This window comes from Argiope bruennichi, chromosome X2, assembly GCF_947563725.1.
Source record: "Argiope bruennichi chromosome X2, qqArgBrue1.1, whole genome shotgun sequence".
NCBI classification, from domain to species: domain Eukaryota; kingdom Metazoa; phylum Arthropoda; class Arachnida; order Araneae; family Araneidae; genus Argiope; species Argiope bruennichi.
The window spans coordinates 23,246,836-23,273,409 of NC_079163.1; the positions used below are offsets into that span (position 1 = coordinate 23,246,836).

The following is a 26,574-nucleotide window of genomic DNA, read 5'->3' on the forward strand; positions in this document are numbered from 1 at the left end:
AACATCTTCAAATATCAGTGGTTTACTGTTAGGAATCGATATAGTTTTGCGAGAGAGACACACACACACACACACAAGTTATTTCGAAATTTTTTTACCACATTTTTAAGACAAAAATGCTCTATTTTTTTCTCCTTTGAAAAAAGTAAAAGAAATAAATTTTTTAAGCATTCTAGTTTTCTAAATTGCAAACCAAATTTTCGTTGAAATTCTGTTTGAAACTTAGAAAGGAAGAATAAATAATAATGAAAAAATAAAAGCGGAGAAAATGTTAAGGAAGCGAAGCCAACTATAGAATGCTGAAGTGAAACTATGCATTGAATAAAATAAGGAATATACTTATTATAAGAGTATGCAGGTTTTGAGTCATTTACTTTAAAATTATTCAAATATGTCTCGCTTAATCAAAAGAAACTAACAAAGTCAATTTTTCAAAAATGAGAATACTCTTTTCTTTCATATATATAGACCAATGTTTCAGAAAAACTGCTTTCCTATACATATGTTTCTTTTATGTTCTGTATCTAGACTTATTTATTTTTCATTAAAATGTGAAGAAAAAGAAGAAGGTTATGAATTTATCCTCTGGCTATGGTTTTAACCAGCATTATTTAACAACTGGTGAATTAATTTGTGCTTTAACAATGAATTGATTATTGTGATTGAGCTCGCTTTCTTCTGATTTTCCTCCAAGAGAAACACAAATGCAATTTTTCCTTGAAAGTGCAGCAAAAAGGCAACATAATCCCATATATATCAGCTAGACCAGACTTTTATCTCAGGTTCTATCTTGGCGTTCCTGATCACTTTGACCAACTGATGATATCTGACCTACTTTTTATCATAGGTATAAGATTTATGGACTTGGCAAGATGCGCTATACCACGAAGTAATAGAGATAATACCTGCAATTATTTTTGATTTCACATCTTTGCTTTATGAATGAGCGGCGAATTTACTCAAATAACTGCTTATGCTTGAATAACATAAAATAATTAAAATCACATTTAAAACATACCGCTTTAAACACCTTAGTGTCAGTACACAAGCCTTGTTGAGAAAACTAGCATGATAAATTAACGTTTCACCGCTTTGTACCTGCATCTGCCACGCATTATACACAATCAAATTTGTGTCCAAGCACAAATATCTCCTTGATAATTTTTGATATGCGATTCATCCATATTGAGAAGGATTTGATGAATCGATTCAAAGAAATCGTATTCTTATCTGTCTCTTCTTTATCTCCGGCCGAATTGAAATGATATTCGTTTAAAGATACCAGCCATAAGCTTATCCTTTAGATTCGATTGCTAATCTTCTGTTGACTAGGCATGATTAGTCGAGAAAACCTTTGTACACACAGAAACTTTCACAATCACGGTGGCTGATGAAGTATTATCATTCTTCCTTTAAGACCCCATTGTGAACTTTGAAGTCAACCAAATAGTTCGTTGTGTCAGTCAAATACTTTTGTGGTAAGTAGTTCTCCGTTTGAATTTAAATGTTTTATTTTATTGTTGCCATTGCTGCTTTGAAAAGTAAGTACTTGAATAAGACATTATAAGTTTCACAGCTGAAAGATTTTAAATGTGCAGTTTTGAATCAAGTTTTTATGTGTGCGTATTTTTAATGTTTTAGATTTTAGCTGAAAGAATTTAAGTACACAATTTTCAATCAAATTTGTGTGTATGTGTATTTTTCATGTTTTAGATGTACTTACTTAGCCTTTTATCAAGATCAGCAGACATATGATCAACAATAAAATGCTTTCCTATGGTGCAGTAAGATACAATAAAATGAGAACATATTTTTCTTATTGAATATTTCTCTTATACGGGAATTCAGTGGGCAACTAGAAAAATTGCTCATTATCAGTTGAAACAGTAACATTAAATTATAAAGTAATTAAATTTTGAATATATGTTTAAAAGTTAACTTTTTATGGTAAAAAGTTCCGTTAAAATAAAAGTAGGTTTTTATGATAAAAAAATTTCATTCAGTCATGAAACACAGAGAGGATTAGATTTACCATAGTTAAATAATTTAGAATTATTTTGAAAAGATAAATTATTTTTAAGCTGATTCTTTTACATTTTAATACTCAGAATAACTGACACTAGAAGACTTGGCATTAATTTAACATTCATTACAAGTGTCTAATAAGAATGGTTTTAAGTACAAATATTGCAGACGTGTTTGAAACGATGGCAATAATATAGATTTAGAATTTTAATAAATATAGTATAGATAATATAATAGGCAATAATATAGATTTCAATTTTTGTCATTGTAATCAACCCTTTTAAATTTATATCACGATATAGTTCAAGTATATATTCAAGATTTATATCACGATATCCTAATGATTTTTAGTATATAATGAGAACTATTTTATTATATATAATTAATTCTATAAAAATAATATTTTATAGAGAATTGATGCTGGTTATGATAAAAAATTGACATAAAGTATTGAAAAATATTTGTCGAATACAAGTGATATTTTGTTACTTACTCACACAATGTGGGTGAAGAATTTGAAAATGGATATATTAAATTATTTCATTGCAATATTTTTTGAGCTTCCAGTGAATCTGTATGGTCATTTATGTGGCGTATGAAGTTATGGCTAAACAAACGTATCATATTTGTAAACTATTTTGAAAAAACATATATAATAAAACAATACTAAGTCGTTAATGTTAAATCATTTATCTGCAAAAAAGCAATTTCTTCGAGATTATAGAGATAGTAACTTGCTGGAATCTGATAGTATTATATATTGTCACGTAGATACTTTGGTATAGAACTCAACGATACACACACGAAGTAGAGCTAAATCAATTTATTAACTGAACACAGAACTGAGAATACAGTAACTGACAAATCTTTTGCTTTTATACAAGCAGAGAAAGTTCTAGAATACTCTTCTGGAGACAGTAAGAAAAGTCCAGAACACTTGTATGATAAATTAAAGAAATACCCAGTATCTTCTGGAACATGAAATAAAGGAAAACATAAAAATCAAGGAATTAAGTATTTACATATACTATTAATCGCATTGTCTCTAGCGGGATTCGAACCCAGGTCTCTTGATCATGAGACCAGTGCCATGACCATTCGGCCATGGATATTCGACTGCCTTTCTTCAATGCGGCAATATTAATGGTTGTAACCAAGATGAATTCTCAAATTCTCTAGTTTAGAAAATTTACATCCATAAATCACCTTGTTCTTGATTGACATTCAATATGTAATTAGTCATAAGTAGCTTATGGTCATTTATTATTTGTCTATATCAAGCATTTAAAAATTATACCTTTCATGGGTGTTTAATATTTCAAAATGTCTGGCTGCTGTTTTGTTTATGAATGTATATTTCAGCTAGGCTATTTTTGCATTCTTTTTTTATTTATTTCGGTGCAAGTAACAGTCCATAGATTAGCAGTTCATTGCATAAAAAATTAGTAAATTAGGAATTTGCTTATATGTATGTGCATCTTTATATGTATATGTAGAAACCTACATATTTATCTTTGTGCACACTGATAGATTTTCAGATGTATAAACACCCGACATATCTAACATATAACACAAGTTTTTAGTCAAATCATTAAAGAAAAATTGAATCATAAATTGATAATTCATGCAATTATTCAATCATATATGCATTGCACATTCAATAAAGTGCTCATGTGCACACTGGTAAAAAAAAATCATTTAAAAAACGATAGCATCTTGAATAAGATTGCTTGTAATAATATTATAGGTTGTAAATAATTTTTCATTCAGTTTTAGTTGAAGCAGTTGTAAAAATATAAAATTTTATATTCCAGGAAATATAGACGTATGTGGATGCAATACATAATTATTTTTTAATTACTTTTGTACTCAAATTCCATATCAATTATTTCCGTAACAAGCTACGGATATGCTTTCCTGAAGACTGAGAAATTTTTTTCCTTCATATCATAAGAAGACGCTTTTATAATAATCTCTATAACATAGATAATTGAAAAAAGAATGTAAGATTGCGAATAGAAAAAACACATGCACTTTGAATACTTTTTTACATTTTCTTTAGACCAATGTATTCTTTTTAGTTTTCCTATGTGCATGTATAGGAATTTTGGACCACGAGAGCTTTTTTTGAATGAAGATCTCTTGTGCTAAAAAAATTAATACATATAATAAGAACATATTTTTAAAATTTAAGTTTTATCATTGCATTAAAAATTTTATTTTTGCTTTTTATTTATTTATTATTATTTTATTATGAAAATTTGAATCAATTATTCCTTAAAATTACTCCTAAGTGGCTCTACTGGTTGGTAATCAAAATTAAATTAAACTAATTAACCGATACCAAATTTCTTAAAACAATGTCTTCTGAATAATAAATGATGTATTGTCTATTTGAAAACACAGATGTACAAATCTAGATTATCCGGAAATGAGTAAAAAATGGATGACAAAATTCCATATTTATAAACATGAAATACGTTAAGTAAAATAAAAACATATCTAAAAACAGTATAACGAAATATTATAGGAGAAACTCTTTCACTATACTTCTTTCGTTTACATTACTCTACATTTCAAAGGAGAATAATCAAGAAAAATTCGATTCACTAAAAATTAGTTGAATAATTATCTTTAAAGTTAATTTTTTTATTACCTGTGCTTTATTTTCTTATTCATTTCTCACTAATCACATTTTACTTATAAAAACAATCAAGAATGGAAAAAGTTTCATAGCCTTTCTTCTTATAGTTTTCCTTTACTTCAATATAAATGGTGACTTGACATGTAAATACATTTTAACAGTCTTCTTAAATGTGAGGCGTATACTATTCATCTCTGGAGAGAGCTTCGATTTGATCATAGTAATTGTAATAATAACTTAGTATAAAAATTGTATAGCTTAATAGCTTAGTATAAAAATTGTATAGCTGAATAATAGCTTAGTATAAAAATTGTATAGCTTAATAATAGCTTAGTATAAAAATTGATCATCGTAATAATAGCTTAGTATGAAAAGAATAGTAATCAGCTACAAGATTTAAATTAGATATCGCTATTAACTGTTCATTTAATACTACTAACAATAACCCTTATGTTAGTATGCAAGTCTAATAAATAATAAAACCTTCCCGAATTTTCCCTGAAATGACCTGAAAAAAATTCCCAAAAATTCATTTCCTGATATATATATAAAAAAAACGTTAAATTTATTGCAAGGAGATAATTTATTAAAGAAAAGTGACGTGGTAATATGCTGTGACATTGTTTATATGACGTGGTAACATTAGGATCACCATATTTAGACTGATTTCGCAGATTATTTGATAATCTAAATACTAATGAAATGCTTTGGAAATCTATTAAAGAGGTAAGTTTGAAATCTTTGAAGAAAAATCTTATTGCGACATATTTATTTTACTTACAAGAAAAATCTTATTGCGAAAAAAAAAAAAAACCGTTTTAATTGAAATTATAATTGTGTGCAAAAAGTGTAATAGGCGTACTTAGACTCTCATACAATCATGGAATTACATGTGCTGTTATTGATGCTAAATTAATAAACAGAAATTAATGCATAGAAAAATAATTTATTCTCAGGTTGTTCAATATCGGCTTCATCTAAAACTCAATCGCCCTCCCCCTTTTTCCAGTTTGATATTTTGCCATTAACATTTTATTGTTCAAAAACATATAATAATGATTACGTATATGCAATGCAAAGACAGTAACATGTGATCTATATTTTTATGTAGGTCAGTTATTCATTGAAATTATTCAGAGGTGCTATTAACAGTAAATTTAATGGAAAAACTATTTTTGCAGCTTGCTTTGAAATGTAAATAGAAGCAAATACTGAATAAACACTTTCAAAGTGTTTATTTCGAAGTATTTGTGAGTTTTCTTAAAGCTAATTTAAGTTTGATAATACCAGTGATGTGCTTTCCCAAATATCAACGTATGAAAGATCTGAAATTTAAAATATTGAATTTTTAAACAAATTTATGCGTCATCTGTCCTTAGACTTGTTGCACCTGTGCTAGAAGTTTCATGTGTTATTATACTTGTTTCTTTCTTCAGGATAAAGAATGTTCCTGAGTATATCTATACATAAGATAAAGATTTTCAATGATATAAAGGTCAAGTAAATCAAATAAAGTGCTAAACCATTCCAGAATAGGAAAACGTTTATCGGTACTCAAAATATTTAATCCATTAATCATTTATTTTTCCAAAAACGGCTTAAAAACTTGTGAATATATATATATATATATATATATATATATATATATATATATATATATATATATATATATATATATCTTTACTAAAATCCTAATCCTAATTAATTTCCCATTTTTTTAATCTTAAATTAGCCCATATTGCTTTATTTTAAAATGCCCTCTTATTTCTTGATCCAAATCCTACCTTTTTATTTAATTATTTCTAACACACCCTCGAAAAAATTACTAATTACGTTATTCTCACACTACAAACGAAGTGATTAAAATCTCCAATACCCAGACATTCTTTCCAAAGATACATAATATTTCCTTTCCTAAGTTGATACGTGTGTAAAATACCTATGAGCATTTCTTAGAAATAGCACTAAAAGGAAAAAATTATCACACTTTTTCTCTTGTGTCTCGATGTAAATAGACACTTTTTCATCGATCCTGCTTATGTAAAACCATGCTCTCTAGTGAAAAATAAATTTTTCAAGTTTATCTTTTTTTTTGACTACTCATCTGCAAAACTATGTTATATACCAAGGTAAATGAAAAAGTAATGAAAAATATTGGAAATGATAAATGAAGAAATTAAAAGAAAATATATATTACAGAGGAAAAAGAACATTAGGAAACATATCAGTTTTGATTTACCTTGGTATATTCCGCATTTTTCTTTTGGGTGATCTCAGTATAACCCTAAACCATTCCAATGACAATTGCTTATCTATATTGAAACTTTTTCCCAAACCATTCAATCTCTGCGAAATACGGAACCATGTTGGTGGACTAAGCGAGGCCCTTCTTTTAAATTTATGTTATTCTATTTTACATTTGCTTCAAATACTAATAACAAGAGTAAGACAAACTGCAATTATAATTCACTGACTTTTTTGAATAATCCATTATTAATAATGGGTGCAATTTTAAACAGACACTGAAACTATCCGACAAAAGAGGCTGTTTGGACGGAACTTAGGAAGGGTATTAGAATCGAGTGATAATTTAAATGTTTATTTTATTTATTCTTTTAAGCAGACATTGGAACTGTTACAACAATAGAGACTGTTTGAATGGAACTTAGAAAGGGTATGTTGAATTGAGGAATAATTTATTTAGTGTTTTAAGCAGACATTGGAACTGTTCCAACAAAAGACACTGTTTGAATGGAACTTAGAAAGGGTATGTTGAATTGAGGGATAATTTATTTATTTTATGTATTATTTTTTGACTGGAAACAAAGTTCCGGCATTTTTAAATAATTAAAAAAAAACAATTGATGATTTCTTGTTAAAGAAATAAGGAAAAAGTATCACAAGGATTTCTATCGCTTTGCTGTGAAAAAAATAGTTAATACGATGACGAAAATGAAACTGAAAAATCTGCAACTACGTAAGCATTCTTAAGCAAGTATGCGAACATATCTTTTGTGAATACAAAAGCAAAAGTTTTTTTCTTAACTTTGGTAAAATATTATGTGAAATATTGAATTAAAACTGTTTAATGAATATAAAATACAAATCTGTCAGCTAATTTTATAACCATTTCGATTACAGTGTTTTATCACATTATTAAAAATTTAAAAATTTCGTAAAATTTCATTCACACTGGAAAATTTTTTCGGTATGAATTAAAGATATTTTTGCTGCATATACTGAAGCCAGTACTTTTTTCAAGTATGATGTAGTAATTTTCTTTTGTTCATCCATTGCACAAGAGTGCTATATTCTTGCTGAACAGAGATTGTCTGGTAAATATAGATGAATGTTTATAGAACAGTTACACTATTTTTAAGACCAATTTTCATGCATGGGGTAAAATGAGACAATTGATTATTCCACTTATATTAAATTTGTCCAATTTTTTTATGCTTTAAAGCTATTTTGGGATTAATTAAAAGGATTAATTTATTAAAGGTAACATCTTTATCTTTTAAATACTGACATTTTTGTTGAGTCTTTAATATAGAATATGATTAACAATAAGATCAATCAACAGAAATGTCAAGAAAGTGATAGGCTAATTTTTTTTTTTTTTTTATCATTATGGCGCCTTCGATATATTAAAAACCATTGCAATGCCGAATGAGATAACATAAATCATTTACGGCCTTTTTCCACATAAAAGCTTTATTTGTAAAAGTCACAAAAAAAGAGACATTTCTCTTAATTGGAAATGTAAAATGAAACTCATTGAGAAGAACTGCAATTGTCAAAAGTAAATTTATATATATATATATATATATATATATATATATATATATATATATATATATATATATATATATATATATATATATATATATATATATATATATATATATATATATATATATATATATATTATAAATCTTTGTTACGAGGAAAACAGATTTTATTTTTAGATTTACTACAATTAATGTTTTACATACAAAAAAAGTAACAACTGGTAAATTTAATCATGTTTCATAAAAAAATATTTATTAACATAAATTGCTTATACGTGCTTATAACGGAGGAACTTTATTCGATGCATATATTATGTCTATGAAGAAAAATGTTAAATGGATATTATGACAGAAGTTAATTAGATTTATAAGGAACTATCAATCCATAAATAAACAATGTGCAAAAACACCTATATAATTTTTCTGAATCTATATAATAAAATATAAAATATACATTGTATTTAGAGAGCGCTAATGCTGCTACAACTAAAGCACAAATGAACTTAACCAAAATTAGAAATAAATATTAAGTTAATAGCCAAAGAATCAAAAAGAAAGATTAACTGAATCCGGCCCGAAGTTTGATGACGATGCATTATGACGAAACGTGGGAGGCGGATATAGCTGTAAACGTGGAAAAATTAAATTTCAGTTTAGTTTAACTAAATGCATCTACAATAGCACGTTTTAACCTCAAGTAGTTTTCTTCAGAATTGTACTTTCAATTTGTAAGTATTTTGCCTTGTGTTTATATTACTTTTTTGGTTCTATTTTCATGTATTTTGTGGTTTGATTTGCTGTGGTATTATTTGGATTGTTTTTTGCTAGTGTTTTTACTTGTTTTAATCTTGTGATACTAATTTATCTCTAAAACCTCAATTTTCTGGGATTTTCGGGTCACGAGGGGTCAGTTTGTTGGACGAAAGTCAGACCCCTCACAGAAAAAATCCCTGGTTTGAATCCTTGCCTGAGGGTGACCCTTGAGAAAGTCTTCGGGCCGGATTCAGTTAATCTTCCTTTTTGATTCTTTGGCTATTAACTTAATATTTATTTCTAATTTTGGTTAGATTTATAAGGCATATTCTGCATCTATTGTTTTATATAACTGTTGTATAGACACTGGATATATGTATTTGATTTCTTATTTATTATATTAAACATATGGGGTTGATAAAATCAATGAAAGAACATTATTACAGAAAACGCACAAATTACAGATTCAACTTCACAGTATTCTCACAACATAGAAATGTTTAGTATTGATAATGAAAGCAAAATTTTTAAAATCTTTTGATTCATTCATAAAAATAATTATCATTTATTGTTAACTGAATATTTTGTAATAACTTTTATATAAATCCCTATATGATTATGTCATCATTGTTTACAAATCGTAGTGTTAATAATGCAGAGTAAAACTTATCAGCTTTACAATGAAGCATGAAATATCATTTTTGCAATATCATTTTTCTGTTTCGAAACGATATGTTAAACGAGTAAACACAAGTTCGCACACAGTCGCAAGTGCTTTCGTATTAAAAATGGAAACAAAACAAATAATCTTATCATATGAAATAAAATACAGAAAATTGCTAAATCATGCTGTTGTATACTAATCTTGACATCAAATTACAGAGTAAGCTAATCTAAATAGATAAAGCTTCCAGGAACTATGCATACAAACTTAAACAATAGGCAGCTACGACTCGCAAAGGCGGATTCAAAATGCTTGCCCCATAAAATATCTTCCTTGTTTTAGGGCATCAGAGAAGAGAACCTTTAACTAGCATTCGCACTAATCTCTCAAACCATAATATTAACCATCATCGTTCCAGACCCTAATATTCATCAAACCATAATATTAACCAGATCGTTCATGTGCACGCAATTCATAATATTAACTTCTTTCACTCAAGGAGTCGATAATTCAGTTAATTTTATTTTAACATGCTGGCACTCCTGTTGTCCTTCAGGTTGAGCAGATTAAGCATATTTGGAGTTCAAAATTAAGAGAATTTTTTTTTCTTTTGGCCAATTATCTTCAAAAGTACTGGACAGATTTTAGTGAAATTAGGTATGAGAATAAGTTCATGTGATGGAAATGAAATGCCTTACAATTGTTAAGGTCCTCACGCATGATGGTGTGTACAGACCATTAGCTCAAAAAATGTAAAACATACACTAAAAGATGGAAGAAAAAACTGTGTTGTCCCCTCTTAAGGTTATACATCTTTTGCAATATTAATTTTGTGCTGGAAATGGGCAGTTTAGGAATCCTTGTAGCAGTCACTCCGATTCCTCCAACAATAGTTTCTGAAGTCCTGGATAACTCTGGGAGGAAGCAGAGGAGTTGCAATGAGTAATCTTCTCAAGAGCGCTCTAAACATGGTCTATGGGGTAAGATTTAGAGATCTTATATAGACCGAATCTCTCCAAATATCCTCACTTTTCAGAGATTCGTTGATCAGATGAACTTTATATGTATAATCATTGCCATTCTTAAAACTGACACCAGGGCTAATCGCACCATTGAAAATGCAAACAGAGGGCTCCAACATCTCATCCTTGTATGTAATAACCGTCATAAAACTTCTGTTCAGACATGAAGGTCTGTATACCCGTTCAATGGAATGACTGCCCAAACCGTCAAATCTCCGCAACCATAACAAGTTTTTTCTCGGTTGTTCACTCATAGATAGTGAGTTTCTGAATCTCTCCATATGAATGTACGTGAATCGAGGTTTATGCTGATACCTACCGGCCATCCTCACCTCTCCTTTCAATTGGAAGCTTCCTTTTGGATGAACTTTCACACGTTCTGTTACTCACCTTTTCTGACGAAAGTCAGCGCATCATGAATAATAAAAATCATTCAATTGGAGGTTTGTCTTATTTAGTGGCTTACAATATTATTTATCTCTCGTTTGGGTTAGGCTGAATATGGACTCATCAGTAGACAGAATGGTCTTGAATCGTTTCCAATTCCAGTATCGATTACAAAATCTTTCTTCCCACGGACGTGGGTAGAGCAGCTGTGAGAGATTTCTCCAGTGTCTTAAATACTGCTGTTGTTCTGGCAATATATGTAAAATTTTAATGATTCAATAAACACGCATGGGAGCAGTGACAGGGGCCTGGTGGTGTCCCTGGATGCCCTGGCCTTCTCATTCGTTGTTCGAGAAAATGCTGTGCTTTTCCTTGCCCGATGGACTGAGTCTGCGGGTTTCCGGAGTTCTGGCTGGGTATATACTTTTCCTCTGGCCTTTTTGGCACCCTAAACCTTAATTTGGATGAGTCGGACAGCCATGTGCAACATTTTTCAATATCGATGCCCTTTGAATCATGTTAAAAAGGATCTTCTATGCGTCTGTAACAATTGTCAGTTATGGAAATGATTTCTCCCAAGTTGTTCGTCTTTTTAGGAGTGCAGTTGGTGCTATTATTCATTTTAAGGACCACAAAGCTTGTCCATACAGAGTTTTTTTTTGGTCGGAAAACTTCTGACAAATGAGAATATCGAAAAATTCATTGGCCAGCTAGATTTTTGGACCTTAAGCGCTTAGAACCCATGCTCTTGAAAGGCCAACTGAAATTTGCCTCCCTCCTCTCGGAGTCATCAAGAGCCTGAAGACAGCCTTTCTTGAGGAATGGGAACAAATGTCACAAGGACTCATTAATTCTCCAATATCCAGCTTGAAATTATTTTATGAAAGATATATAAGAGGGAACCATGCCTTCTATTAAACTATTATTTTAGTACATCTTGTTTGGTCTGTTTTCTAGTTTTCTGTGTTGATGACTACAAATGTAGAACGATATTTCTTTTAGCGTTATACCAATATAGGTACATGCCTAATTTTGTTAAAATCTGTTCAGTACTTTTGAAGGAATTCGGCTAAAATTCTAGTTATTTTGAGCACTTGTGTATATTAATGATAAAAGAGCCTCTCCTACAGACGATATATGCTTTGATCCAGATATTGTAATCAGAATCATGGAATTATTAAGGGTTATTAGATTTAATTTTTCACAAAATCTCTTATTTTATTTACTTAAGAGAAACTGCCCAACGCTATGGATTTCATTATTTTTTTCAGTATTATTTGCGAGTGGTTTAGTTAACAGAGTGAAGCGTTGTTTGTCAGCTATAAGGAAAAGCAAAAATTTTCTTGTTTATAATAATACCATTTCCTTTTTGGTGGTAAAGTATTAAAAGAGCAAGCTTAATCTATATTTCAGCTGCACATGCTTCCGCCTTGTAAACAGAATAAAGGGATCTTATCACTTGCAGCAGAATGTAGGGTAAAAGGTCACATTGTGTGGTTGTATGCTAATCTTGAAATTCGAACTTTAGGTTTTAGATTTTATTTATGTATTTATTTTACTTTTCTTAACTCACCTTGAACTTGAGTCTAGATCTCTCTTTCTCTTTCTTTTATCTTTAGCAAGAACAGTTGCACTAGTCATTGAATAGAAATAGATAAAATACATGAAAACTAAAATAAATAAATTAATAATAAATTATATAAAGTGAGATATAAGTATTTAATATATTTATAAACTTATGATCCCATTAAATTTTTTAGCTCATTATTTGAAGGAAAAATTTTGTTTATTTCAATAAATCTTTGTATGGTCAGTTGTCGTTCTCATCATCTAACCATGATTCGGAATTACTAGATTCATCTTAATATAACCCTTGAGTTTCTAAGCAATAAATGGTTTTAAAAATGATAGAAAGACCTTCATATTATCACCGTATTTTTGTAAATCGACTCCATTGATACTATAACTTAAAAAACAAATAAACAAACAAACAAACAAACAAAAAACACCAACACTTAAACAATTTCATACATGTTTGAAAAGAATGCACTACTTTTAGCATAGTTTTCTTCCATTTTATAGGTTACATTTTTTTCTATGTAATTCGAGAATTTTACAATTCAATAAAAATTCTTCCATATACATTTATTTAAAATGGAATTTAATGGAAATCCTACTCTTGCACATTTTTACCAATTCGGGTGGATATCTTAAATTATATCTTAATCTAAAAAAAGAATTAAACCTAATATTTCTTTGCCGATTGTGAACCGTCCTCTTCATTTAATTCCATTACGGAAATGTTTTGAGATGCTAAAATAATATAAAGATACTTTGCACGTACATCTTTTTTTTTTTTTATAATTTCTTCTTTCGGAAAGCAAATTGATCGATCTGTAGTGGTCTGTTGGAGTTCTTGATCTCTTAGGCTCTTCACCTCTCTATATGGCTATTGCTGAAAATATGGCATTGGAAATACAGTTGCTTAATAAATATGAAGTACCATTTTAAATTTAACAGTAATGCATGATTAAGAAAGCAAACTAACAAAAAAGATATCAACGAAAGAGTGAAACTATTTTGTTGGTTTGGAATTTTATCTCGAAACTATATGAAATTATTGAGGAAAACATCTTAATCTTAAATAGTGATGTGAATAGGGGAAAAATTTGGCTGCATCCACCATTCTAAATATCCAAATTCTGTTATCTCAAGATCGTATAATTTATGGAAATGTTTTGAGATGTTAAAATAATATAAAGAAACTTTGCATGTACATCTTTTTTTTTATATAATTTCTTCTTTAGGAAAGCAAATTGATCGATCTGTAGTGGTCTGTTGGAGTTCTTGATCTCTTAGGCTCTTCACTTCTCTATATGGCTATTGCTGAAAATATGGCATTGGAAATACAGTTGCTTAATAAATATGAAGTACCATTTTAAATTTAACAGTAATGCATGATTAAGAAAGCAAACTAACAAAAAAGATATCAACGAAAGAGTGAAACTATTTTGTTGGTTTGGAATTTTATCCCGAATCTATATAAAGTTATTGAGGAAAACATCTTAATTTTGAATCGTGATGTGAATAGGGGAAAACTTTGGCAGCATCCAATATTCCAAATATCGAAATTCTGTTATCTCAAGATCGTATAATTTATTACAATGTAAATCTTATTCGCATTCACGTTGATCTTTGAGAGAAGCCCGATAAAAATCACAATTCTTATCACTCATGTGATCATTGAAATCTATCACTTTTCTGATCACTAAATTTGATCACTGAATAAGCCTGATTAACCGATTAGTGGGAGTTCTTTTAATGATGCTTTATTTGTAATGCTTGCCTGTTTTATCTAGTGAGTGACAATTCAAATTAGAAAGCTGAGCGGTGTATCAGCAAGCATAATTAAATAATCATGAACATGAAACAATTAACAATTTTTTTTAAGTAGCGGTAAACTATTAGTAAGATCTTCACTTCGGTACGAAATTCCAGATTCGTCCAGAGATCAGCCGTATATGTGCGACTTATGTACTCTATGTCGAGTTTCAAACATTTTCCTGTCGATGTGGCGTAGAAGTCTGGCGATGCTCAGCCACCTCGCAGGTGTCGTCCTCGTCATCTGACTATGATTCGACATTGCGAATTTCCTTCTCAAACAGCCTTTGCACTGCTTCAAAAATTGGTACCTTAATCTGATCAAAATTTAAAGTAAATCAATACATTTTAAACGGATATTGCTTAGTGCTTCAAGGATACTGTGCAATAAACGTGAGTTTTGTTTTTCTTTAAATTAAAATCAGCTCAATTACATTTCAAAAGATGTCTTTTGTATTCTACTGAACTGTCGCCTATATAAAATAAAATTAGCGCAATGCAATAAGAAATAATATCGTATTATCATTTTTAGGAAATACTGTCGTTGAAAAAGATAATATTATGGGAATCTCTATATGTGAAAAATATGTGTAGAGATGCATGTTGTACCCCCTTGGTGATACGACAACTCCTAGCTTATTAGGTTCTCTTATCTGAAACTATTAAAACTGTAGTGGGTTTTGCAGCAGTATTAACAATTATGAGAAGTGCTCGTTTTGCATATGCATTTCACCTATGCCTTGAATCATGGTGTATTTTCATTGATGTTTATAATTAACAGATATTACTTCATTATGTTAAGTTCAAAACTCTGATAGAATGTATTTATAAATTATTTTTTCTTATTTCTTTTCTGGAGATTTTTACAGGGGACATAAAAAGAAATATTTTCTTTTGAATTTTTTTCTGTGGTTAAATTCAAAAAATAACTCAGAGAATACATGCATAAAGACTAAGGTTAATTCAAGAGAAATTTGATTTCTTCCTTATTGACATATTTTTAATGGCAATCATAAATTTCACATACAAATTATATTTTAGGTTTATAATTTAAACACTACCCAATCATTATTATTTTTTAAATAGAATCCTTTCCGCTGTAGATTCTAGAGGAATTTCTCTAAGATTAAATAATAGTAAGATCGCTGTTATCTACATTGTTTTTTTAATCAAGATAAGATTTTTTATTTGCCACCTAATTAATGAATAGATAATCCGAAGCTCAAAAGATTATTGAATGCATCAATAACGTTGAAAAGAGATTTTCTGTCATTCTGTTCAATTTTCAAGGAAAAATGGTCAAATGATCGATCAAATTTTTCAATGAAAATGTGACTGATAATCAAAAACTTTAATCGCTGATTATTTTTAAAATCCATGTATGAAACAATAACTTTTTGAATAAATAAAAGATAACACATAGTGATTTATGTACGAATTGCAGACTATTCAGTATTTTGCTGCAGTTCTTGATTGATTTAGTGATAAAATTTGCACCATAGGTATCCTGCCATTTTATTTTTTATATTCAATTATTGAATGACAATTTTTTATATTCAGTTACTGAATGACATGATGATAAATTTTTTTTTTCGATAAATATGTTACTATGGATGTCTTTTTTATCCTTATCTTCCATTTTTTTTTCTTTAAGCGATGCCTAATATAGATATCAACGACATCTTTCTTTTTTTGTGCTGTTTGATCAAATTCCTTTAGTAAGAAGGTTTTAAGATTAATACAAGTAGTTAACGCTCCGAATAAAGTTAATACTTTTAGAGTAAAAATAATTTATTATATGATTATATCACCTTATTCAGTTTCTCTCCAAAAATAACTTTTCTTTCAGTTTATTGATTAGTCACATCTAGAACACATTAATTCCATTTGCTTATTTCTACATTATTTACGTTCTAAATATATTTGTTTAAAAAGTTTTATTCATATATTTCCTTTCGTTTTTTTAAAGGGAAGATATTTTAAAAATTTCATGATAATATAGTTTAGGTAAAATTCATATCAAAAAACAATTTTTCAGACAAGCAAAAACAAAGAATTTAATCAAAGAAGTAAAATCACTGTTTTGTTGTGATTATCTCTTTTATAAACATTTATTATTATTTTTTTTTATTTAAATAAAAGGTAAAAAAAAAAAAAACAGATTGGATTATAAAAAGCATTCCCACATCAGAAGTTAGCTACGCAATATTTAAAGTTTACACTTTTGGTACAAATATCTTACTATTCGTGCTATAGATCTTTGAATTAATCATTAACTAACTACACTGATCCGCCCGTAGGCACAGGGATAAAACTGAATGACCGGACTACCGCGACAGCAACACTTGTGAGAACTGTGGTTGAGTTCTAAGGGCCATCACCAGTCACGGTACAACCATTCCCTTGGGAAGTACGTCCCGTCATTGTTGGAGGGAATCCAGCCTCCACCTCTTTCTAAATCCATCAGAGTAGCGAGAACCAGCCACCATACCGGAAGCTTCTCATTCTCATTTTTGAGATATCCCCGCTCCCCCCCCCAAGTGGGACTGTCTGAATTAAAAGTTTTAATTGACGAATAAAAAATTATTGATTTTTCATCGTAAGAATGAAAAATGATCAGAAGTCCCGCTATTTTTTAATAGTGAAAATGTTGCGTTTGGCTTTGAAGCATATATTTTGTAAGCGTAATTTTTAAATCGCACAGTACATGAAATGTCCTTCAAATTTCAATAACTATTATTTCATTGATTAATATAGATCAAACAGTTCATAAGAAATTCGACATCCGTAAAGAAAGTCTTAGTTAATGCTTTTCGAGACAGAATTAAAAAATTTCAATGTCTTCCATCAAAAACTTAGCTAAACTTAATAATAAAATATTGCATAGGTCGCAATAAAATTTACTCACTAATTAATGCGAAAACAATTAAATCAATAGGGTGATGTAGAACAAATCCAAAAACTTTTTTTCTAAGAGAAAGGAAAAAAAAAAAAAAAAATATCATATCCATTAAATTTTATTAAATTAAATAAGCCAAACTTTAAATGATATTCTTTATTCTTATTTGGTTTACTTTGTAGCTTTCGTTACTCTTTCTATTTTCTCGAAAGTATACAAAAGAGAAAGTACTGTAACCATCAAAAAGTTCGAATTGAAGATAACGACGAATCTCCACGTTTCTGACCCCCCTGACTCCAGAAGCCATATTTTTGAAATTACGTCTATCCGGAAACATGATAACTCAAATATTCTTACAGCTAAATGAATGAAATTTGGTATGTGGTCGTTTCACCAATTTGTAGATATCTATCAAATTTTAAACGAAATACATTTATAGGATGTATGTGTGTCTGGTTGACAACAAGTGAACTCGATAGCTACATAATATAAAGAGCTAGATGAATAAAATGTGTACATATTTTTAGACTTAATATGTGGATTCGTATTAAGTTTTGAGCCAAATCCTTCATTGGGTTGACCATCTGTCGGTCGGGCTGCGATGGCCTGGTGGTAAGGTCCCGTCTTCGGAACCGGAGGGTTTCAGGTTCGTGACCCGATTCCACCGAAGAACCGTCGTGTGAGGGGATCTGTTGCACGTTAAATCTTTCATGACCAAACACCTTCCCGCTGGTGTGGTGTGGTGTGGAGAGGGGGGGTGCCAGTTCAGGTGGCGTCCTCGTCATCTGACAGAGGTTCAAAATTACGAGGTCCGTCCCAAAACAGCCTTAGTGTTGCTTTAAACGGGATGTTAATATAGCTAAACCAAACCATCTGTCGGTCTGTACATTTGCTTGCATGTAAGCGCATTAATTCAAAAATATAATGACTTAGATGAAAGAAGTTTGTTATGTTATTTTATTACAAAAATTGTAGCTCTGTGTCGAATTCGGGCTTCAGTCGATTGAAAAAAAAGGCATTCAAAATGTATATTTGGTTTTCTTAATTGTGTTAGGAAGCACAAAGGGCTCATGCATGGAACTCTTAAAATAAAAATCTCAGCACTCGATTGCCTTGCTCAGGATCTACAGTTTTTGTACTAAGGGGGGGGGGAAGCAAAAAGACATTTTAATCTATGAAAATACGAGAAAGTTTCATGGAGACCAAATGCACTGGTTACAGTTAGCAATGAAAATCTATATGATAACATACGTTTCATGCATTTTACTTGCTTTTCAAATTTTTTGATGTTTTCCCCCCTTCTTCGAACTTCTGATTCAATTATGAAAGTTAGAATGTATCTGCTATGTGCTTAAAACAAGTCGGAGTTCAAAATGGCAGTATATTTCCTTTGGTTTTAGTTTCATTTTCTATTTCAGATTATGGATGATTTCAATATTTTATCACGTTAAGTTTTAAAGCAAGTTTATTTAATACACCCTCCATGATCATATTAGAATATATACATATTAGAATGAAGTAGAATGAATTAGAATGAAGATACATATTAGAATGAAAAGACGTACTTTAATCATTAGAGAAAGGAAGCATAAGAAGGAAAAGGGATTGATAAAAGAAAGAGCCTCTTAAATAGAAAAGAGATTACATTTTTAATGGAATGCAGTAGAATTCAAAACCGTACAGTCATTAATTTAAAGATATTTATGATACGGACTGAACCGAGCGATTGCTTACAGATACTCATAAAAGATTAAATTAATATAATCATTATTTGGTGAGAAAAAGAATGATTTACATGACAATTAAAAGAAAGAATGTTGCATAAAAAGGAAGGGTTAATCAGATGTACCGAAACAATAGAAATCACATCGTAACATAGCGTCGAAAAAGAGCCACCAAGAGACGCTGAAAACCCTTTAAAGAAATATATAATATAACAAAAATATGCAAGAAAAAATAAATGATTTTTAAAAGTTTCATTTTTGATCACAATATTTATGTAAAATAATAATGTATAGACGAGATTATTTTTTAGGGATTACTGACCGACGCTTATCATCTACTTTGCATTTAATTAAACATCCTCTTAAAATTCTCTACAGGATGTGGCATATAAGCCGCTGCCGCTTTCATTTTTTCATTTAAAACGTCACCAATAAATACGCTTATCGCCATTTGGTTGTATATGAAAGGTTTATGTTACTCCTAACGAACTCTCAACTCGAATGAGGCAAGCTTGTTTCCTTTTCATAAAAACGACATCTAGTACCTTTAAATAGCTTTTGTGACCTTATTTTTATATGTGATTTTTATTTGCTTTCGTACATAAGATTTACTCTTTTATTTTGTCGACGGTATTTTCAATCACTCTGTATATTATACGATAAATAACATAGAATAAATATTTAAAGAAAACAAATTTAATGTTCTCGTTCAACCTTCCATCAGACATTTTAAAATTTTGATAGCGTTTGTTAATATACTTCGTACATTCTTCGATTTTTTTTGTTTATTTAGTATAAATATATTTCTTAGAAATTTGCTTCAGTGAATATTTTTAATAGCTTTACTTTACACCTAGTTGTGAGGTTTTCTTGTTATGTCATAGCATAAAAGCAATATTACTGACAATATAACAAAAAATAAATCCTAAGAATCGTTTTGATTGAGAAAATTCCATATTATTTAATTGCCACACTGTCTACTTATATTAAACTCCTTATTTTTTTTTTTATTTCTAGACGTTCAAAATGACCCTACAAGGATGGAGAGCAAAGATAGTAGTTTCTATCATCAAATTTCTGGTCCTTATTTATGACATAATATCATTTCCTATTTATTTCATCATCGATAAACCATGGAATAGATGGAAATTGCAGAAAATCGTTTGGGTAAGTAGAGCATTTACACCTTATTTTCAAAATTCTATTTGCCCTAAATGCATATATTTCTACTCAACAATGAAAATCTGCAGAAGAATAACAAATATTAAATTTTAAGATTTTTTTTATGTATTCTCGGCATTCTGGTATAATTTCTACTTTTGTCATGTCAAATAATTAATGCTGTAAGTGCTATAACTTTTTTGTTGTTTTCCCAAATTTGGCAGAGATCTCGGTGATATTTGTACTTTGCACACTAAAGTACTCTAGTTTCTTCTAAAGTCATTTCTACTGCTATGAGAAGGAATTATTTTTATGAAATTAACTGAGACATTTTTAAATGGAGCAGTTTAAAAAGGTATCTTGTGATGTTCATTTATTTAGTCCTTACTAAATTATTCACTAAAGTTTCTTTCGATAGCATTTTCGCTAAAATAAATATCTATGTAAAAGTACTTTCCCGTTTTTTAAAAATTATTACTAGATAAGATATTTGGTTCCTTTAGACTGTTTACGGAGGCTTCTTTTATCTCTAACGTTTATTTCTGTTTCTAATATATGTCTGTATTGTACTGTACTTGACTGACTATTATACCTAGACAACCTGGAAGTTTTACCTACATGAGATTAAATTCTGGATACTATAACTGTGCACTTTTATTTTTTTCGATTTTTTTTATTAAAATGTTAATTAATTAGCAAATAAATAAAAAGATAATGGTTCTGTTGAAGTTTAATAAACAGAACTATTATCTTTGTTACATAGTGTTAAGCATTAAATCGATAATTTTCGTATGAGTTCTGGTATGAAAAACGACTCTTGAGGCTTCTCAATATTATTTTTAGAAAGATATAATTTAAATATTAATTTTGGTATGATATTAGATTAATTACTAATTTCATATTAATAAATAATCATTTTAATTGCAATTTTTAATTTAAATATTTACAAATTTTTAAAAAACATCGTGTATTATTCACTACAAATAGAAATAGGTTACTGGGAAAAGTAACTCCCTGTTGAAGGTCACAATGTTACACATTCTTCTTTAGTTGAGAGCAAAAAACAAGAATGATAAAGAAATATCACTATATGAGTTTCAATGTGATAATATGTCTAGGAAACTTTTATAAATATTTTAAATTAAAAATTTAAGCAAAATAGTTAAAAAAATTTTAACAAATGGTAATAATTCTTGAATAACTTTGAATATGATTAATGCACATAATACTTTTTATTTTTTAAATGTATTAAAAACAGTCATTTTCACAAAGATAATATCTTATTTGTTTTATAATTTTCAATCTGATTTTATAAAATTCTAAAACCGATTTCAAATTTTATGTAGAAATATTTTATCAAGAAACTTATTTAGAACACCATAGGAAGAAAGGAATAGGCATTAAAACATTAAAATATAAAAATTTTTCGAGAATATAGATGTTTTCTTATACAAATCTATCAATGTTTAAATATTTTCTATTCAAATATCTTTTTCTTGTAAATAGTTTTCTCTAATATCAGTTCGAGTTGCAAGAATGTTAATTTTTTCCTCTTTGCGCGTGTGTAACAGAAAAAACAACAACGAGATTTAAGCCATAATATAACTGGAATTTACATATATCAAGATTCAAAAATATCATAATTTCCCTCCCGGTTTTGAAACAATGCTAGAACTACTCATTACGGACTTCAATATTTTTGTCGAGATTCAATAAAAAGGCCAACTGTAATGAAGCTTCATTCAATTTTCCAAACTTCAAGGCATCTCCAGTATTTACAGCAGTGACCAGTGAAAAACCATATCATCATTCTAGATTTTGAACGTATATCAAAATCACAAATTAACTACTTCGACCCGCCCTGAGACCCATGTAAGAAACTGAGTGACTGGACCGCCGCAACAACATTGGCGGGAACTAAGGTTGAACCCTAAGGCGGTACATGCCTCCGGCAGGAGTCAGTTCCCATCATTGGTAGGGGGGAGCTAGCCAACACCATTTGTTTACCCACCAGGGTGGCGAGAACCAACCACCATACAGGCTTCTCGTCCCCATGACTCAAGTACCCAACCCGGTGGGATTTTCAGCGTTTATATTTTATAAGAAACTAAGGCAATCCCTTAAAAGATGACACAATAGTAGAAGAGTGACGCAATCATACTTTCCTATTATATACCGATCAAAAGTACCTTTTGTTCAATATGTATTTTGTCCCTTTTGATTTTATAACATAAAAATATGGTTCCTTTTCATTGACCTTTACATTAGCGTTAATAGCATTAAAAAATGCTTAATTCAGGCGTCCTGGCACAGGGGTAGTGCGTCTTCCCCGTGCTCTGGGCGTCCTGGGTTCGAGTCCCGGTTCGGGCATCGTTGTTCTTCATCTGTTCTATCTGTGAGATGTGTGAACGTGCTGCCCCTGTAAAAAGGGGTTCTGCAAAGGAGGGGGCGGCTGACTTCGTCACCTAGCTTGCCCATGGCAAGTGCCATTATAAACAGCAAGAATGCTTAATAACTTTAGATTTGCTAAAGTTTCATGAGTTGAATTGCATATAAGACGACTGCTATTATTATTTTTTTTATAAGTTATATATTCTGTTACAATGAGAGTTTTTAAATTTATAAATGATTAAAGCCAAAACGCGAAATTTCGATAATTTTTTTAATTTTTTATTTTTACAATTCCAGTATTCCGTTTAAACTATATTATTAGTACTATTGTTGACAGTACTAATAATATTTTTAGTACTGTCAACAATTCTTCAGCTTTCCAGTTGAATCATGTGAAAAAGAAGTTATCTAAATTGATGACATACTGCAAAGATAATTATGCTTAAAGTAACTATGAAAACCATGAATACTGCCAACAGAAGATCCTACACCATATACCTTCGGAGCAATTCAAAAAGCAAATAGAAGGAAAAAAAATTTATAAAAATTATATCGGCAGTCTTATTTTGCGAACATTATAAACGTATTTAAATCTCTAATTTCGAAGGAGATTTTACATATTTAAGATTTTTTAAACCCCATTTCTTTATTTCCTTTGTTAGAAAACGTCCCCACCAGGGGTGACATCAGATATGGGGATGAGAAGTTATTGTATAAGTAAGCAAGCTCTTGTTTCCCAGGTGGTTACAAGAATGGTGTAGGGTCAAGTTAACTCTTCTTCGATGATGGAACGCACCTTTTAAGTGGAGGATAGATGCATGCGCTGCCGCGTAATGAGGGAAGGGGGAATTTTGCTTTCACTACTATGGAAGTGTTAATTGTTGCTGCTGTCTCGTCATTCAGATGATTTCTAGTCACTTTAGCAAAATACTCACGTTCAGATGATTATTAATTAATCTATCCTTAAGAATCTAGAGGTCAGTAGATAGTGGTAGGTATTTCCGTATTTTGCGAAAAACGTAAGCGGTGAGTTCGTTGGAAAGTAGGTGAAAAAAGAAATGTTAGAAATAATGAATTGTGTAAATGCAATCAGCAAAATTTTTACAATATGCATTTTCGTTTATTACACATTTTTTTAAAAATCGCATTCACAACGGTGTTTATTTTTGCAATGAGATGTTTTATTATTTATTTGTACTTTTTTCTCTGAATAAAGGGCCATTCAATTCCAAAAAGCCTTAAATATTCTCTCCTTTTTCAGTTAGCTTAATATGCATTGAGTACAAAATATTCACACAGAAAATTTTCAAATAAATAAATTGATATCGATAAACTCAAGCGGTCAGATTGAAATTTGTATCCGGTTCGTGCAATTTTCTTTTATTCGAAACAAGAAGTTCAAAAAGTTTAATAATCAGCAATATTATACATACAGATTAGAAAAGCACGCTTCATTTTACAAACAGAAAACTATACATTTGTATGTATGTACAAACTATGTATTTTATTTTTTCGACGGTTGTTTGTTAGAGGAAAACGTTTCCTCTATTTTTTTTAAACTGACAACCGTTATTTTTCACATTTGTGTTTTTTTAGCCACTAACATCTAAAAGAAATATGCATTTTTTTTTCTTATTGCTGCAAAAAAGTATTTAATCAAAAGTTTATAAAAAAGCAAAAAGACTTTTTAACACAATTTCTTAGAATCTCATTCACGGAATCATCTAGCAATAACACTGATAGAATCAACTCGATGACCTGTATATAGATATGAAAAGCAGTTGGGAAATATGCCTGTTGACAAGAACCTTTTTATACAACCACTGCAGAAAGTATTTCTATCATGATATAACTGACTCGGCAATTTTAGATAAATGTTCATAATACTTTATTGTTCGTCAAGTACTTAGATATCGGCGAAGAGCGCATTTGTTGATTCTTTTAAGCTGATATGCGGCTCATACATCTTTATTTAGTCAGGTAATCTCAATTTATCGATGCAAATACACGTGTAAGAGATAAAATGGTGAATCGTTTGTAGTAGGAAGTAACAGAAAAGGAAATCGCCTGTAGCTGAAATCGTCGAGCACGAGATTAAAAAAAAACGTGGCTGTTTTTTTGTGCTGTCCTTTACGATGCAGCTTTTATGTATGAACGAAATATGTGATTATCTATCGATAGAACCGAATAAAGATAAATATGTAGGATAAAATAAAAAAAAATACTGCAATATAAAAAAAATTGAAAGATTTTTTTTTTTTTTTGCATTGTGTTTTTGTGATTAAATTCCTATTTTGTGTGCGTAAAAAAGTCGACTTTTGGAGAAGATATCGAAAATATTTTTATTTAATAAACTAACCTCTGAACTACTTCCTTTACAGAACGGTTTGAATTTTTATTCTACAATCATTCTTTGGGAAGTTACATTGATTTTTATTTTCTTGTAACTTATGTTTTAATGTTAAATTTACATCTTTAAATGTTATTTTTTTAAAATTCTAAATGATTACGATAAACTTCAAAAATTCAAATCCAATACACATTTTCTATCAATATTTCGTATAATAATTTCACAATAAGTTCAATAGTTCTTGAATTATAGAATAATTAGTTTATTGAAAAGGTTTTTTTTTTTTTTGTCGTGGGACTTTTTAAGCCAAATTTTGCGCAGAATCTTCTGAGGATAAAGACCCCTGAGCACCCGAGGGCAGAAGTCTGACTTCTAGCTCAAATGAAGATAGCACACACACACACTCGCTTTCACAACCCCTTTTTACCTGGGGGTTCTTTCACGCACCTCATAGAGAGAACACAAGGAGGAGAACAACCATGCCCGAATCAGGACTCGAACCCGGAGCTCCTATATCACGGGAAAGACGCGCTACCCCTAGGCCAGGACGCCGGCACTGAAAAGATTTAAAAATGTTTTAATACTTCATCACGAAAAAGAAATTGAAAACGTTATATTATTTATTAGCTGTAAGTGATTATAAATAACTTATCTTGTCACACAGCGAATATATGGAAAAACTAATATACAGAGCACGTGATACACGCCTCTGCATGTTGATGCACCAATCGCTTGAGATCTCTTTGTATTGTTCCTACATTCTAGAGCTCTCGCTCTTTTTCGTGCACCCTCGATGTCGTACAACGAGTAAGGTAGTGGGTACAACGACGCTTTGTTCATCAACATGCAGAGGTGCGTTTTTCGTACTCAGTGTGCTAGTTTCTTTATATGTTAGCTGTGTGCTAGGATACCGCATTTATAACTACGAGACGTTTTATGCATTAACATGCAGATATTTTTATCGCGTGCTACTTAGCACTGAGTCAAATGTCTGAGCCACATCAAATGTCTGATCAGGCCGACATGCAACGTTTTTCTTTGATGGAATAGATTTCGAATCTGAAGGCATGACATTATCACAAATTTAGAGAGGTCAAACACACACTCACACGCGCGCGCACACACACACACACACACACACACACACACACACACACACACACACACACACGCACACACACACACACTAGCCAGTAGTTTATACTAGGAATCACAATGTACTATTACACATCGATTTCAGAAGTTGAAGCTCGATTTCAAAGAAAATCCATTGAGACAAGTGTTCACCCGTTAGCGTTTAATTGGTCACATTGTAAAGAAGATCATATATATTAAGGCGGTTACCGAAAACAAAATATTTTTTGGGTAAATGACAAGTCAAT

The 26,574-nt window shown here is 30.2% G+C and overlaps 1 protein-coding gene across 1 annotated transcript in view; it reads left to right on the forward strand.

Annotated features, from left to right (window-relative positions):
• The first annotated feature begins 1,324 nt into the window (after positions 1 to 1,324).
• LOC129960304 (fatty acid CoA ligase Acsl3-like) overlaps positions 1,325 to 26,574 on the forward strand; it is a 64,025-nt gene continuing 38,775 nt past the window's right edge. The window contains exons 1-2 of the mRNA XM_056073641.1: positions 1,325 to 1,478; positions 20,308 to 20,457. Coding sequence (XP_055929616.1) covers positions 20,317 to 20,457 — 141 coding nt within the window. The 5' untranslated portion in view covers positions 1,325 to 1,478; positions 20,308 to 20,316. The remainder of the gene's footprint in view (positions 1,479 to 20,307; positions 20,458 to 26,574) is intronic.